The sequence below is a fragment of the Copadichromis virginalis genome, linkage group LG3 (assembly GCF_057382275.1).
Source record: "Copadichromis virginalis isolate Kocher_CV1m ecotype Utaka linkage group LG3, C_Virginalis_male_GT1.1, whole genome shotgun sequence".
NCBI classification, from domain to species: Eukaryota; Metazoa; Chordata; class Actinopteri; order Cichliformes; family Cichlidae; genus Copadichromis; species Copadichromis virginalis.
In genome coordinates, this window is record NC_140620.1 from 13,601,170 (window position 1) to 13,619,688 (window position 18,519).

General features: G+C 42.6%; 1 protein-coding gene across 1 annotated transcript; it reads left to right on the forward strand.

The window, feature by feature from the left end:
* The first annotated feature begins 9,425 nt into the window (after positions 1–9,425).
* LOC146712913 (nuclear factor 7, ovary-like) lies at positions 9,426–11,141 on the forward strand. Its single transcript, XM_085445238.1, has one exon. The coding sequence runs from the start codon at positions 9,426–9,428 to the stop codon at positions 10,812–10,814; it is 1,389 nt and encodes a 462-aa protein (XP_085301364.1). The 3' UTR covers positions 10,815–11,141.
* Positions 11,142–18,519: the final 7,378 nt, after the last annotated feature.

Here is an 18,519-nt window from a genome sequence, read left to right on the forward strand (position 1 = left end):
AATGCTTTTGCTGTTGTAGTCGAATTGTCTTGTTTGTTCCAATAATAGGTCTGTGCTAGCAAACCTATCAATATTTGAAGGGGTTTACATGTAAAAACTACCCTTCAAATATCAAATACCCTGTTTTGGTGTTTTTCTTTGATGTGGAGATTTTTCATTTTTTTATTAGTAACAACCTAAAAAAAGTGTCATACTGTTTTAATTACAAACCAGCAAATGGTCTGATATGAGGTGCCGTAAGGGACATTATTACTGAAACGCTCTCACACAATTCAATTCTATTTTATTTATATAGCGCCAAATCACAACAAAAGTCGCCTCAAGGCGCTTCATAGATACAGAGAAAAACCCAACAATCATATGACCCCCTATGAACAAGCACTTTGGCAACAGTGGGAAGGAAAAACTCCCTTTTAACAGGAAGAAACCTCCGGCAGAACCAGGCTCAGGGAGGGGCGGCCATCTGCTGCGACCGGTTGGGGTGAGAGAAGGAAGACAGGATAAAGACATGCTGTGGAAGAGAGACAGAGGTTAATAACAGATATGATTCAATGCAGAGAGGTCTATTAATACATAGTGAGTGAGAAAGGTGACTGGAAAGGAAAAACTCAATGCATCATGGGAATCCCCGGCAGCCTACATCTATTGAAGCATAACTAAGGGAGGATTCAGGGTCACCTGGTCCAGCCCTAACTATATGCTTTAGCAAAAAGGAAAGTTTAAAGCCTAATCTTAAAAGTAGAGATAGTGTCTGTCTCCCGAATTCAAACTGGAAGCTGGTTCCACAGAAGAGGGGCCTGAAAACTGAAGGCTCTCCCTCCCATTCTACTTTTAAATACTCTAGGAACAACAAGTAGGCCTGCAGAGCGAGAGTGAAGTGTCTAATAGGGTGATATGGTACTACAAGGTCATTAAGATAAGATGGGGCCCAGAGGTGGGTCGAGTATCCAAAAATTGTACTCAAGTAAGAGTATCATTACTTTAAAATATTATTACTCAAGTAAAAGTGAAAAGTAGCCATCAAAAAAGTTACTCGAGTAAGAGTAAAAAAGTACTTGGTGAAAAGGCTACTCAAGTACTGAGTAAGTAGCGAGTAACTGTTTGAAATGTCCGATTTATTTTATAAATAAATGCTATCAGACAAACAAAAATAAATAAACATACAAATTTTAGTATTTTCAAAAGGAATATATGTAAAAAGATCCACAAAACAAGGCACAACAATTCTAATTTCAAGATTTCAGTTTTTCACAACGTAAAAGTTTTTTCAAGAAAAACCCACAGTAAATATATTCGCATTTACAGCAGCCTCAGAGAAAACATTAGAACGAGGCAACTTCAACATAACAGACTACAGCTGATGCACCAGAATGTCAAACTAGGGGTGGTTCTTTTAAATACAACGAGGGATTAAGTAAATCAGAAACAAATGACATAGAGTTGCAACAGGTATAATCAGGAAAAGTTTATTCCCAAGGCGGACAGCAGGAATTAAAACAAAACAACAAAAAAACCACAAACAACACATCTGTGCTAAAATTCCACAGGAATAGACATTCTAACAAAACTTTAAAATGTTCTTTGTATACTAAAATACCCTGAAGTATAAACAGTGGATTAACACAATGTAATATGTAAAAATGTAAAAACTACACTCACAAATAAGCACTGAAATCAGAGTAAAACTAATTATAAAAGACAAATACAAATTTCCACTATGTGGATGTACATATGTGTATGGCTCACTTTACCATAAATTGTTTCTTCAGTCAGTGAAATGGTGGTTCAGCTTCAGCAGCAGTTTGCTCTCAAGGTTCTTGCTGTGAAGCTGTGACCGTTTAGCAGTGAACGGGAGTCCTGCAGTATTGGCTGTATTGCATTGGATACAAGTACCCTTTAATTTCTGAGGAATTCTACAGTAAATCTGGCTGAAACTTGGCACACAGGTACAGTAGGTGTCCCAGAGGAGGGATGTGTTGAAAGTTGGACCTCAACTACTCAGGATGATTTTTAATGAATTTTTATATAAAGCGAAAAGGCGCTACCATAAAGACTGGTGTAAAAGCGCAAGGAAATTTATGCGGCGGATAGGAGGCGGCTGGCTTGACCGCGGCTCACAAATGACGGCTCACTTTACCGCGGTGGATATACCAAACATAACGTCCCAGAACTCTCCAGCTCACAGGTTAGTCTGCTCCAAGCATTCCCACAAAGGTCAGAGTTTTGTTGTAGTTAATGTGTCATTTTTCTTAACATAATTGGTGATATAGGTTACAAGCAAGTCTGAACAGAAACTGTCGCGCTATGCTCCTTTGTTTATTGTGCATAAATAGTAAATTGTCGTGACAATATATTGCGTTTCGCTTCTGTTATTACCATGGTACATTGACAAAAACATATACTTTTATTCACAGGATAACACAGTTGTTTTGTATCACTAATTGTCCAGTGCGATTACAGCATACAATATTATTGTCACTGCTACGTTTCTGTGATGAACCAGAAATTATTTCCACTACTAATTAATTACCGTTGAGCTCAAAGGTTATATTAATAAACGGTTAACGAATGTGTATTTATGACGACGATTTGTGAGACTGGTAAACTTACCTTTGTTCGTACAATGGTCTTTCGTTCTACACGGTGCATTTCAAGGTCCTGCACCCATCCGTCGGTAAACTGTACCTGGGCTTGTTGCAGTGACCTGAAGTTACTAAACTTCATGAGTGTATGCACTCACTCCAAGAACCGTATAATTATAGATCTGAGCGTGGTGAAAGTTGGGCAGCACGCTGACGTCTTTGGTCCCTCTGTGTGCTCGTAAGGGTCTGACCCTTTCACTCCTTTGATTTTTTCCTCGTATCTTTTCTTTGTCTTTTCATCAAGTCTGTCTTTGTACGGACCGGCATTGTTCTCCTTTTGTTTTGTACATTCCTTTTTTGTGCGGCAAAGAAAAAACAAGAAGGTATTGGAACCGGAGAATGAACGTTTTGCGGTGCTGCAAATGCTTGCATTTGATGCGGTACTTGGATTGTTTTGCCACGAGTTCCCGGCATGCAATGCGCGAAAATCACGTGATTGCTAAACAAGGGGGAGGGTGCATCCGGCCTCCTCGGCTGTAATTGGTCCAGCCCAGAGTCGATCATGACCAATTGGCCAATCCAACACCTTTCATTATCTATACCCTTCCTAAAAAAAAAAAATCCATCGGCCCATAAAAACAAAAAATCGCCAGCTATGGATCAGGGGTGTCAAACTCAAATACACAGTGGGCCAAAATTCAAAACTGGAACAAAGTCGCAGACTAACTAACGTTAATATTTATTGAAATATATTTATTCCTCCAGATATAAGAATGAATCTTTTCTCAAACACGTTTTGCTGAAAAACTGAATATGGAACAAGTTCTGCTCCAATTATTTGGGTAAAGATAATAAACACTTTGATGGCCAATAAGTGAAAGTGAAAACGTGATAAACCAATAATATAATTAAAAAATAATAAATAATTATATTTTTTTGATAAGTGAAGTGAAGTTCACTGAACTGAAAGGAAATTTTGGTTTGATGATGGTTGACATGTTTTCCAAATAGAAGTTTTTCCTCTAGTGAGGAGATGCAGGTGCAGCAGAGCATTGCTGGAAGAAATGATCCCAAGGGTGGAATCTCCTGAGAAATCTTCAGAGACCCAGCGAGAAGTAGGGACCATAGCTGACAGCCCAGGCAGGGGTTGAGGTCAAAGGTCATGCTGTTTGGGGACCTACTGGTCATCATGAGAAGATTCTGGAACCACAGCAATGACCATAAAGCTGCACTGGATGGAGAGCTGTGCCACGGGGCTTTCCAGAGGTAATCACGAGGAGATTGTGGACAACAGATGGAGATCTGAAGGATGAGGGGAGCGTTCCAAGCTCCAATCGACAGTGCAGAGAGGAAGTTCAAGGATGGCATCATGATTCTGTGAACAGAAAGCAGAAGCTATGGTGGTGACGGGGAATGACTGATAGCAGTTTCCTATGAACATCACCTAATGCTGTGTCACTGTGCTATGCATGCTTTGACACTCTGAAGAGGGTCTTCCTTTGTGTCATTGTTGTTGTCATTTGCATCATGAACAAGACTGCTGAAGTGACTCAACAGGTGGGGTTACAACAGCAGTAAAATCATTGAATCCAATACCCTTTCCAAAAAAGGTTTTCTGCAGAGACGAAAGGACAATAGAGGAGTCATAAGTATCCCCCCACAGGAAGAATGCATGAAATGAGGTGATGAGGGTTGATAGAGGCCATAAAACAGGAGTGCTGACAAAGGCCTGCAGCCTTGAAGATAACTGAAAGCCACATTGACAAACAGCAAAACTAACTGGTGTGTTTGTTATACCCATGTCTGCATACATTTGGACTCTGGTCATATGGACAGTGATAGAAACAACTGGAAGAGACATTTATGAAGCTCTGAGGAACTCAAACCACTCTGCATGTGTGATTTACACACCTGGAGGAGATGCACCACAAAGCTGGAATGATTTTGCAAATGTTAATTTCTATGTTTGACTGTTAGCATTCATTTGCTTACTTGGAGGGTGTCAATGGAAAATTGTATTTAGTAGTCAGTATAATCTTTTAGTGATATAAGTTTGCATATGGTAGAATGCTGCATGTAATCATTTGTGTGTAGAAGTATATAGTTGGTGGCATATTGAAAGAATGTCTCATCCTAGGAGGTCTGTAACATTCTAGGGTGCTCACCCCACATCCTAGGAGCATGAGAGAGGTCGTACCTTGTCTTATTGTTTTATGGTAGGATTAACGTAGCTATGTCTGTTTTAGTCTAAGTGCCTTTTGGTTTGATGAACTGCTGGACTTTGAGACCAGCAGGTTTAGGGAAGATCTTATGGGGCCACACTCTGACACCCCCCCCCCCCCCCCCACACACACACACACACACACCCACCCACCCAATGAAGTATAAAATAAAGACCGGGGCAGTTTCTCGTTTCTCAGGCGCGAGTCTCTCAGTCCGGAGACTGCCCTTGCTTGCAAGAAATTCTGTGTGTTTCTCTTCTCTGAGTCTTTGCTGAAGAAGTATTTTAGAATATATTCCTTAACAGAGAGAACGATGCTCGTCACAGTTCTCTCCCTCATGCACGAGCAACACAAAGAGCTCTGGTGACTTGCGTCTTGTTTTTGCCATTGTAGTAGAATTGTCTTGGCGTTCCAGCAATAGGTCTGTGCTAGATGAACGTATCAGCAACCTTCAAACACGTGTGGAGAATTCATTATTTCTTTGACAGATTTTTTACTAAATAACAGAAAAAAGAAAGTAAGAGAAAAATCACCTGCACAAGTGCCGAGGTAGGTCTCCCTGCAGAATTGGTTTTCCCTTCATCAGGAGCAGCGCTGGGCTGTTTAAATCACGGACAAACAGGATCCTACAGTTGTTTATGTTTTTAAACCCATTTTGCACAGAGAGGCATTTTTTGGAAAATGCATTGATAGTAATATTGAATATTATTACACATCAAAAAAAATAACTACAGTAAAATAATCACATCGTGACGCCTCTGCCTTTCTAAATGGAGGGACAGTAACTGTGTGTGTATGTAAGCGTGTAAAACCTGAAGATGGTAAGATTAACAGTATTTTGTCTCTATCTGCCATTCTGCTATAGAACCTGAATGCTCGGAAAGCTCCCGGCCCAGACGGTGTGTCTCCTGCCACCCTCAGACACTGTGCAAACGAGCTGGCCCCAGTGTTTTCTGGCATTTTTAACTCCTCACTGCAGGCATGTCATGTGCCTGCCTGCTTCAAGTCCTCTACCATAATCCCTGTCCCCAAGAAACCTAGGATCACTGGACTAAATGACTACAGATCCGTGGCTCTGACATCTGTGGTCATGAAGTCATTTGAGCGCCTAGTTCTCTCCCATCTCAAGACCCTCACGGCCCCCCTCCTGGACCCCCTGCAGTTTGCATATAGAGCCAACAGGTCTGTAGACGACGCCATCAACATGGCCCTACACTTCATCCTGCAGCATCTGGACTCCCCAGGAACCTACGCCAGGATCCTGTTTGTGGACTTCAGCTCTGCCTTCAACACCATCCTTCCAGACCATCTCCAAGGCAAGCTTTCCCAGATGAATGTGCCTGATCCCATCTGCCGGTGGATCACTGACTTCCTGACGGACAGGAAGCAGCATGTGAGGCTGGGAAAGAATGTCTCGGACTCCCGGACCATCAGCACCGGCTCCCCTCAGGGCTGTGTTCTTTCTCCTCTGCTCTTCTCCCTGTACACCAACTGCTGCACCTCCACCCACCAGTCTGTCAAGCTAATCAAGTTCGCAGATGACACCACCGTTATTGGACTCATCTCTGACGGGGATGAGTCTGCCTACAGGAGAGAGGTTGAACGTCTGGTGTCTTGGTGCAGCCACAACAACCTGGTGCTGAATGCCCAGAAGACAGTGGAGATTATTGTGGACTTCAGGAAGCACACAGCCCCACTCCCCCCCATCATCCTGACTGACACCCCCATCACCTCTGTGGACTCATTCCGCTTCCTGGGTACCACCATCACCCAGGACCTGAAGTGGGAGCCCACCATCACCTCCGTCATCAAGAAAGCCCAGCAGAGGATGTACTTCCTGAGGCAGCTGAAGAAATTCAACCTGCCAACACGGACGATGATGCAGTTCTACACTGCAATCATCGAGTCCATCCTCACCTCCTCCATCACCGTGTGGTACGCTGGAGCCACTATCAGGGACAAACAGAGACTGCAGCGTGTTGTGCGCTCTGCTGAGAAGGTGATTGGCTGCAGACTCCCATCTTTGCAGGACCTGTACACCTCCAGGACATTGCGGCGTGCAGCTCGGATCTCAGCTGACCCTTCTCACCCTGGACACAGTCTGTTTGACCTGCTCCCCTCAGGCAGGAGGCTCCGGTCCATTCGCACCAGAACCTCTCGCCATAAGAACAGTTTCTTCCCCTCTGCTGTTGGACACATGAACAATAACCATATGACTGTACCCGCCACTAACACATGACCCTACGCTGTGTCACTGCATCATTTCATGTCTGGCACTGATCACCACCTGCACTCATGTATATATCTTTCTACGTAGCACTCTTAATTCTTATTCTCATGTATATATCTCATGTATATCTCATGCACATATCTTTCTTTCTACATAGCACTTTAATTCTTATTGTCTGCACTGAAGCACCGCAGCAATTTCCTAATGTTGTAAACCTCAACATCTGGCAATAAACCCATTCTGATTCTGATTCTGATTCTGATTCTGATTCTGATTCATCTCAACAATAACGTGGCGCACAGCGTGGCGTGAAAATAGCCACATGCAATGGAGCAAAATATGGGTGTGTGTGGTTGGAGGATGTGTTCATGCGCACAAAGGGGGGGGGGGTGGAAATTTTTCTTGTGAAACAAAGTTTGGGAACCACTGGTTTAAACGATGTTAGCACAGAAATATTAGCTTCTGTCATGACTGATGAAGTTACTGGTTAATAAAGTTTCCAGTAAAGTGTTTAATCGCAGCCACAGATTGACTCTAAATATCCCGTTTTTCTTTAGTGCATCTGTAATAAATATGTGCAAGTTTCAGTGCTTCGTTTAAACTGTATGATACTTATACTGACCCAGGGTCAGTGTAAAATACAATCCTAGCTGTGTGAACAAAGCCTGGCTCCTTTAATCCTGCATGATAAACCTCAGGATGCAGGTTATTATTACTCTTTCCTGCTGGCACACCTGTCACACCTGAGAGTCAGCTAGAAACTTACAGTGACGTGGACATCATGCAAAGACTGCCAGACTCTGTAATACTGCAAATGATCAGTGACTCAGGTTAACAAAAAAGAAAGTAAGAGGAAATTTAATTCTATAAAACGTGAAAAATTCCACACACATGTAACTCACCACTGTGTGAAGATCACAGGGGAGAAATCGTTTCTCTGAGTCAGAGATGAGTGTCAGTAACACAGAAGTTGTCATGGTCCCCGCACCTCGCCAGCTGACAGCAGTCAGGCGCTTTGTTTTGTTTATTCTCCTCTCTCGCCTCTGCTCTCCCTTTCTCTCTCGTCCTCTCCCACTCTCTCTTTCTCCTGCCGGGGCGGAGCTCAGTATGGGCTCCTGCTCCTGGCCCACGCACCTGGAGATGTTTAGCACACCTGCCGCTGATTATGAGAATTGGAGTCCTACTTAAGATGGCGAGTCTGCTCTACTCGTCGCTGGATCGTTGAGCCATCAGCGTCAGTCGTCCTGCACTCTGCAAAGTTTGTTCGTGTCTGAACCAGGAGACTAACTGTTTCTCTGTCTGTGTATAGATTTCCTCTGGACCTGTTTTCCCTGTGCACGGTGACTGAGCGTGAGCAAGAGTGATGGAGGAAAGAAGAGGAGCTGTGTGTGGTTGCGAGGGCTGTATGGAAATCTCCCCTCCCTGGACTCCTGCCCCTTTCACTCCCGGACCCTGGAACCCCTTTTTCCCAGACACCTCTGTCTGTGTGTGTGTGTGTGTCACCGTGGAGAACACTGTAAATAAATTCACTTTTGATTTGAAGAAACTTGTGGTCTGCGCCTCTGTCCGCTCCACTAATCGTGACAGAAGTAAAACTCAGTGTCATGCAGTGACTTTTACACAACCAGATCAGATGAACCAGCTCACACTAAAACATTTTGCTGCACTCTTTACACTTATTTCTTTTCTTTCTGCTTTCTGAGAGAAAAGCTCTTTATCAGTAACTTTTACAGCTTCTGGCAGGTTAATGTCTGAACTTTGGAGTGAAACACACCCTTAGTTACAGGAAATAACACCACTGTCTGTAACTAAGTGAATCCACCTTAACACCACCTGTGTGTGTGTGACTGCATTACACTCCCACTGCTGGGAACCTGAACAAGAACCAGAACAAAGTCTAAAATAGAAGCTGACAAACAGCTGCACCACCGAGTGACACTTTATTTTATAAACTTCACAACAGGTTTCATGTTGTGACCTGTGGAGGTGAAAAGACACAAAACCTGTTTTACAGCTTTTGAGCTGCAGGCAGGATTGAAACACACCTTAGTTAAAAGTCAAACAGCAACATTTGTCTCCTCCCCTCACGTCACTCAAATGTGACAAACCAGGAAACAGGAAGTTCTTCGTCCTCAGTAAAGAGAGACGCACAGACGATCAGACTGAGCTCAGACCAAACTAGCAGCTTCCTCTGAGTGAGTCCAGCTACAGGAGAGAAAAGTGGAAAACTCCAACACTGCTGCTTCAAGCTGCTGACGCTCCACACACTGAATGTGAGTTTGAGCAGAAACACGACTCAAAGGAAGTTTCAGTGAAGGTGGTAGAGGAGGGAGGGGAGCCAGGACTGACTGTACTTCCTGTCTGCTGTTTTCAGCTTCACTCACAGACTCAATGGCTTCCAGATCAGAGGAGGATCTCTGCTGTCCGGTCTGTCAGGAGGTCTTCAGAGATCCTGTTCTTCTGTCATGTAGCCACAGCTTCTGTAAAGACTGTCTGAAGAGATGGTGGATAGAGAGACCAACACACGAGTGTCCAGTTTGTAAGGAAATATCAGTTTATGATCCACCTTTAAACCGAGCTTTAAAGAACCTGTGTGAGTCGTTCTTACAGGAGAGAGATCAGAGAGCTTCAGAGGATCTCTGCAGTCTGCACTCTGAGAAACTCAAACTCTTCTGTCTGGACCATCAGCAGCCAGTGTGTGTCGTCTGCTGTGCCTCAGAAAAACACACCAATCACAGATTCAGACCCATCGATGAAGCTGCACAACAACACAAGAAGGAACTTCAGGAAACTCTGGAGCCCTTAAAGAAGAAGTTAAAGGTTTGTGAAGAAGTTCAAGTGAAGTTTGATCAAACAGCAGAACACATTAAGGTCCAGGCCCGACACACAGAGAGGCAGATTAAGGAGCAGTTTAAGAAGCTTCATCAGTTTCTAGCAGAGGAAGAGGAGGCCAGGCTGGCTGCACTGAGGGAGGAAGAGGAGCAGAAGAGTGGGATGATGAAGGAGAAGATGGAGGCTCTGAGCAGAGAGATAGCAGCTCTTTCAGACACAGTCAGAGCCACAGAGGACGAGCTGAGAGCTGAAGACGTCTCATTCCTGCACAACTACAAGGCTGCAGTGGAAAGAGTCCAGCGCTGCCCCCTGCTGGATGATCCACAGCTGCCCTCAGGAGCTCTGATAGACCAGGCCAAACACCTGGGCAACCTGACCTTCAACATCTGGAACAACATGAAGGACATGGTCTCCTACACTCCTCTCATTCTGGACCCAAACACTGCTCATCCAGAACTCATCCTGTCTGAAGATCTGACCAGTGTGAGACGAGGAGGAGAGAGGCAGCAGCTTCCTGATAATCCAGAGAGGTTTGATTATTACGGCTCTGTCCTGGGCTCTGAGGGCTTTAACTCAGGGACTCACAGCTGGGATGTTGAAGTTGGAGACAGTACATGGTGGGGACTGGGTGTGTTAGCAGAGTCTGTGCAGAGGAAGGGAGACATACGGTCTGGATTATGGAGAATACGGTTTAATGGAATTAAAAGTAAATACTCAGCATGCTCACCATCAGATTCTGCTCTCTCAGTAGAGAAGAAGCTCCAGAGGATCAGAATGAATCTGGACTGGAACAGAGGAAAGCTGTCGTTCTCTGATCCTGATACTAACACACACATACACACCTTCACACACACTTTCACTCACAGGTTGTTTCCATACATTTGGACTGATGGTAAAGTGAAGGTGTGTCCGTTGAAGGTGTCAGTGTCAGTGCAGCAGATGAGTTGAGGATGATGATGTTTCTAATGTTGTTTCCTGTCAGTGAGTTGAAGCTGTTAAACTGCAGCTGTCCTCCTGCTGCCTCGTTGTTCCAAAGCTCTTTGTTTCTCTTTTAGTTTCACTGTTTCTTTCTGTTTCTGCTGTCCACCTTTTCACATGGAAAATCATTTCACTGTTTCTCACTGAATGACTCCCCAAACTAGATTTGAAATTCTATCAAGTTTCTAATCATTACAAGTGATTAACGACATAAGTGACCATCTTCCAATTTTTACAATCTATGATAGGAATTACAAGATCAATAAAATGGACAGTAAAAAAGAGTACAGACGAGTAAGAACATTTAAAAAAGATTTATTGAAGGAAAACTGGGGTGAAGTATATCAGGAACAGGACGTTAATAGTGCTTATAATAAATTCCTTAGAATATTTACATTACTGTACAATAACAACTGTCCAATAAAGCAATATAGTAGGAAACAGAAATATATGGACTGTCCATGGATAACAAAAGGTCTGCAAAATGCATGTATAAAGAAAAATGCTCCCATAAAAGATTATGGGAAATCCTGAACAGTGTTATAAAATGTGGGACTGGACAAAAGAACTATCCCAAGTATTTCATTTGTAATGACCATGAAGAATACAATATGGATGTTGTGGCAAATAGTCTCAATGAATTCTTTGTAACTGCTGGACCAAATTTAGCAAGAACAATCACTCATCCTGGGAAAGCACAGGAAAAACCCGATACACTGATTGACAGAAATCCATATTCTATGTTTCTCACAGCCGTTGATGAAAATGAAGTTCTTGAAATTGTCAAAAAATGTAAAAATCACAAATCTTTGGATTGTAATGATATTGATATGATAGTGGTTAAAAGAGTCATTGAGGCTATTATAAAACCATTTACATACATCTGTAATTTATCATTTCAAACTGGTCGATTTCCAGACAGAATGAAAATAGCAAAAGTTATACCTCTATACAAATCTGGAAACAAACACCATTTCACAAACTACAGGCCTGTCTCTTTACTACCTCAATTCTCAAAAGTTCTTGAAAAACTGTTTAAAAACAGACTGGAAAAATTTATAGATAAGCATAAACGCGTGAACGCGCGCAAAGCTACTGGTCCGGACGGGATTCCCGGCCGCGTCCTCAAGTCATGCGCGGCTCAGCTGGCTGGAGTGTTCACACACATCTTCAATCTTTCCCTCTCTCTGTCTGTAGTCCCAGCCTGCTTCAAAATGGCCACCATCGTCCCTGTACCCAAATCCTCCACCATCTCCTCATTGAACGACTGGCGACCTGTAGCCCTGACCCCCATCGTGAGCAAATGCTTCGAGAAGCTGGTCAGGGACTTCATCCGCTCTGCACTACTCACTGGACCCTCTACAGTTCGCATACCGCCACAACAGGTCCACTGATGATGCCATAGCCCTGACACTACACACTGCCCTGTCACACCTGGAGAAGAGAGACACGTATGTGAGAATGCTGTTTGTAGATTACAGCTCAGCATTCAATACCATCGTTCCCTCGAAGCTGGACAGGAAACTGCAGGATCTAGGACTGAGCAGCTCCCTCTGCAGCTGGATCCTTAGCTTCCTGTCTGACAGACGCCAAGTGGTCAGACAGGGCAGCATCACCTCATCCCCCATCACACTGAACACTGGTGCTCCACAGGGGTGTGTACTGAGCCCTCTCCTGTACTCACTCTACACCTACGACTGCACGGCCACTAACAACTCCAACATCATTGTGAAGTTTGCGGACGACACTACAGTGGTGGGTCTTATCACCAACGGTGATGAGACGGCTTACAGGGAGGAGGTCAGCGCCCTGACCCACTGGTGTCAAGACAACCATCTCACCCTCAACGTCGCAAAGACAAAGGAGTTGATAGTGGACTTCCGGAGGTGCAGAGAAGTACACACCCCCATCACCATCAACGGCGCTGCTGTGGAGAGAGTGAGCAGCTTCCTTGGAGTACATCTGGCTGAGGATCTTACGTGGTCAGTACACATAAACAAAACAGTGAAGAAGGCGCAGCAGCGCCTCTTCTTTCTCAGGAGACTGAAAAGATTCGGCATGAGCCCCCGCATCCTCAGGACCTTCTATCACTGTGCCATTGAGAGCATCCTCACTGGATGCATCACCACCTGGTATGGCAACAGCACCGCCTACAACTGCAAAGCTCTCCAGCGAGTAGTGCGGTGCTCTGAACGGATAATTGGAGGTGAGCTTCCCTCCCTCCAAGACATCTACAGGAAGCGCTGCCTGAGGAAAGCGGGGAGGATCATCAAGGACTCCAGTCACCCCAGCCATAAACTGTTCAGACTGCTTCCATCAGGAAGGAGGTTCTGCAGCATCCGGTCCCGTACCAGCAGACTGAGAGACAGCTTCTTCCACCAGGCCATCAGACTGCTGAACACGTCATAGACACCTCAGCTTCACTACGGGAACTGCAACACTATGCACTCCACACTGTATATAAATGCCACTTGTTTTGCACATATTCAACTCTGTATATTTTATATATTTTATTTATTATTATTATTATTATTTTTTTACTATTTAATTTGTAAAAATGTGTATACACACACACACACACACACACACACACATAGGATAATATTTAGTATACACATCCAGAAATGCATATACTATTATATATTGTACATATATTTATTAGTTTCAGATGTAGCCATTCTTGTATTCAAGTCCAAAATTCTTCAACTTGTACATTAACGACATCTGTAAAGTGTCCAAAGTATTAAAAATGGTTCTCTTTGCTGACGATACAAACATTTTTTGCTCTGGTGATGATCTGCAGAATTTATTGGAGGATATGACTAATGAAATAAGTAAAGTGAAGTTCTGGCTTGATAAAAACAAATTATCATTAAATTTGAATAAATCTAAACTGATGTTATTTGGAAATAGTAGTTTAAATACAAATGCAAAGATTCAAATAAATGGTGTTGATATTGAGTCAGTGAAAATAAATTTCTGGGGGTAATAATAGATGAAAAACTTAACTGGAGAGCTCACGTAAGATATATTCATTCCAAAGTATCACGAAGCATTGCAGTACTAAACAAGGCAAAACAGGTATTCGACAGAACATCACTTCATATTCTCTACTGTTCACTGGTTTCACCATACTTAAGCTATTGTGCAGAGGTCTGGGGCAATAACTATAAAACCACATTACATTCACTTTTTACTCTTCAAAAAAAAGCAATTCGAATCATCCACAATGCAGGTTATAGGGAACATACAAACTCACTATTTTTGCAGTCTGAAATATTGAAAATTGATAATATAGTGAAATTCCAAACAGCACAAATTCTATTCAAAGCAAAAAATAAAGAACTGCCAGGTAATATTCAGAGTATGTTTTTTTTGAAAGAAGGAAGTTATAATTTAAGGGGTTTTTGTAACTTCAAAACAATGAAGGTACGTACTACAAGAAAAGGCTTTTGCGTTTCTGTTCAAGGAGTGAAATTATGGAACAAACTGAATATGGAATTAAAGCAATGTCCAAACATAAAACTGTTCAAAAAGAGTTATAAAAATATGATCTTCTCGATCTATAAAGAAAAGGAAAATATTTAAATTATGTGAATATCTCTATTTAAAAACAAACAAACAAACAATAAATTCATGATGTGATATTATAGCATATAGTATATCAGAAATCTGTTCACTATCTTTATTACAAATTATATCAGTAAGGAAGCTGACTAAATATTCACTGATAATTTATGGGACAATAAATAAGTGTATACTTCTTCCCACTCCCTTTCAACATGTAAATTAATCAGAATGTTTTTTGTATGTAATTTGTATAGTATTTTTTTCTCTCTTATTTCTTTTCTAAATGTACTTGTATATTGTTCACATGTTGAAATAAATTACCAATCAATCAATCAATTCATGTTTCTATTTGATGTGTAAATGGAGATGATTTAGTTTGCTGGGATATGGACTGACATGTGTTGAATGGGAGGAGCAGTTTGTTGTTGTCTTCTTGTCTGTTTATGACAACAATAAATATGTTGTTGAAACAATGATTCATGTTTAACTCCATATATGAAATGTTTCTGATCTTTGAATTCTGTTTGATTAAAGACTTTCTTCATGACACAAATGAGATTTCAGTGTATTAATAGAACTAAATAAGCTCAGAGTTGAAAGGCTGGAGTATTATGTACGTGCTTCACTGTCAGGATCTTCAGGGGGATTCAAAGGGAAACATCAAACTGCTGTAATGAGATAAACTAGTTGGGCTGAACACACTTATCTGTAGTTTGTCTCCATCCAGGATCATCAGAATATAATGAACATGTGTGAAGAGCCACAAAATGCTGCTGCCCTCTCAGCATGATGAGCTCCAGCCTTTGTTAGCAGGACAACAGGAAACATGAGACAACTTTCAGAGACAGTAACCAACTGTGGCCACAAGATGGCAGCAGCTGATCTGAGATCCTTTATTGGACAGAAGGACTCTGCTCTGTGACGTCATCAGAGAGACGGCCTTCACTCTGATAGATCTGACGTCATGTCTGCACTGCGATGATGAAAGCTGATAAACACATTGTTATTGATCCATGAAATCACCTCTGTCCTCTCAAGTGTAGCTGTTTACAGAGCTGAAGAAGTCCTTCATCATCAAAACAGACAAACATGTATTTCCTGTATTAAGTGACGTCATCCTCACTCTGACCTCTTACATACATTCTGTTCAGTTTTCCTGCTGTAAGAAATAAACTGTGTGAAAATAGAAATGCAGGGAAACATCCATTAATCACAGCTGAGCCGTTTGTTTCTGACTCACATTCAATGAGGCTTCAGGTGTAAATACCTCAGAAGTGTTTGTGAGTTCAGTAGAAGCAGACCCAGTCGACCATCATGGCCTCCACAGCACTACACAATGCAACAGAAAGGCCTTCATCATCTGCTGAACCACCTCTGAACCACGACGCTCTCCCTGCATCTAAAAGCTGTTAGTCAGGATGAGATGCTGCTGTGATCGCTCACAATTTACCTGTGAGACCTTTGTAAATATTGTCTTTGTTTCTGGAGGAAACACCTTTAGTCTGTTTGTATTTGGAGTGCAGATCTGGGCGTCCATCACTTTAACCTGCACACGTTTAGTTATTGAGTGTAGTTGATGTTTGGCAGCATTTTATAAGTGACAGTTCATGAACGGTGAAGGAACAGAGGACGCCTGACCATCCTACCTGTGTCAGTAAGAAGACTTTCATCACAACTTCACAACTTAACACAACTGAAACCTGAATCCAGTGTTGCATAGTTTACTAACAGTGTGTGCTGACACTGAAGTTAGCAGTTTGTTTCCTAAGAGCTGCTGGGACAAACCACAGTGAGCGGCTACAGAGTTTAGTTAAGGTGGTTCTAACATGTGACCTGTTGAATTATTTACAGGGATTTATTTTTCATTTAAAGCATCATTTGTGAAGTTTTTATGAAGTTTACTTCTTTTATGTTCTTTGTGTAACGTTTAGATTTTCTTCTCTGGTGTTTTAACTCTTCAGGTTTCCTGTAACAGAGATGTAAACCACCGTTTTCTGATGCTGCTGCACTGGGACATAAACACGGCCACTTTATTAGGCACACCTTGCTGGCTGCAGGTTATAACCCCTGCTGGAAACATCCCCACAGATTTGGATCCTTATTGCCATGACAGCACCACACAGCTGCTCCAGATGCTGCAGGATGCTGGTCAGGGCTCTAACAGTGAAACTTTACTGAAAGTAAGAAACCTGAGAGGAAATAAACTTTGACTTTAGTAAGCTGAGCTCTGAAGCTGTGATGGAGCTCAGTCGGTGTGAAGGCGGCTGCTGTGTAACAAACGTTTGTCTGAGGTGCTGCGACTGATCGTGGTCATGTTTATTTAAAGAAGTCGGTGATGAAGCAGGCTGTGCAGTCCGAGCTCTTCATCAGTTAACAGTCCTCCAGAGCTGCTGCAGGGAGCTGACTGTCCTCCAGGTGGCGCTAAGTGAACAAAGTCCAAAGAAATAAACTTGGACTGTTTTTTGAAGCCTAAATAAAATGTGAATAAACTTTATAGATACATTTGAAACCAGCTACTCTGTGACTTTACACACTCACACAGTAACAGAGCTGATTCCTGATTGGAGCAGCACAGAGTTAGTCTTCTTTTCTGGCTGTGGATTGGTTCGTCAGGATTTCCTCCTTTACAGGTTTAAAAACAATCTCTGTTTCTACATTTTTTGACCTCCTTCTTGTGTCTAAAGGTGAAGCAGCACCAGCCTCCTCTGATCCTCATGTTGTAGCTCTGTGTGTCCAGCAGGGGGCAGAACACCTCCAAACTGTGCCAGCAGCTCTCACTGTGAGCTCAGACGTTTGTGGACACTCAGTTTGTTTGAACATAGTAAATAATCAGAGCTTCTCACACTGTTTATGGGGACACCACCTGCCCGAGGGTGTACTGTGTCAGAGAGGTGGTGTATGGTGCTGGGTGTAGTCTCTCTGCTGGTTCACAGTTTTTACTGAGGAGCTGTGTTCATGTCAGGAAGGTTTCGTCTGATCACTGTGGTGCAGTTTGGTTTACTCTGTTTCTGAGTGTTTGTAGGATCAGTCTCTGCAGGTCACCTGATACCTGGCAGTGAAGTGTTTATGAATCAGCTCCGTCAGATTGAATCCAACAGAATAACATGTAAAACACTCCAGGGCTTTTACTCTGAAACTTTCTCCAGAGCTGTCTGGAGTTTTCTTACATTAAAATATTCTGGGATTACCAGACTGTCCACATCATGTGTCCTACCAAAACTTTCATCCACAAATATACCCTGACATTAAACCCAAATAGATGTGAGAGCGAGTCATTAGTATCAGTACTGTGTGTGTGTGTGTGTGTGTGTGTGTGTGTGTGTGTGTGTGTGTGTGTGTGTGTGTGAGAGAGAGAGATATTCAGGTAACTTACTGGGTTACTGCACATGCTCACACCTTTTCAGCACAACAGGTGCAGTTTGGTGTTTTACTGCCTCCTGCTGGAACAATGATGGCAGCTCTCAAGACTTTATTGGTTATTGTCATTTCGTGTTACACAGCCTGAAACGAAATACTGTTCCTCAGCAGCCTCTACAGTGCAATAACCAATATATTTTAAAAAGAATAAATACAGTTTAAAGGGAATAAGTTTAAAAAGGAGCAGCAAAAAAGGCATAAATAGCTTAAAATCTAAGTTCTAAAAAAACCTCCAGTTTTTTATTAATATTTTATTATTTATCAAATTATTATAAACTAAAAATATTTTTTACGTGATAAACGACTTCAGTGCTTCGTCCATGACCTCCTGAAGGTAAAGGGCCCAAAGAGCCAATCAGCAGCTCTGAAACAGGAAATATGACTCATGGAGAAGTTCACAACAGTTTCAGCTGCCAATTGTACTCATCACCATGGAGACTGTCTCCATGGTGGAGGCAGAGTGACAGTGTTGTAGATGCTGCATTTTGAAGCCTCAGTGTTTATGTTGTGCCCTTAAACAGGGGAAATAGTGAGGAGAGGTGAAAGAGCGGCACAGACACGCAGCTCTCACTCTCACTCGTCTGTATTGAGTGAAGGAGGAAGCGCGCGAACCCACCTACTGGAGCCCTGAGGCATTAACAATGGATCGACGCACAATCAACCCAGGCAAAACTTTCACTACTTATCT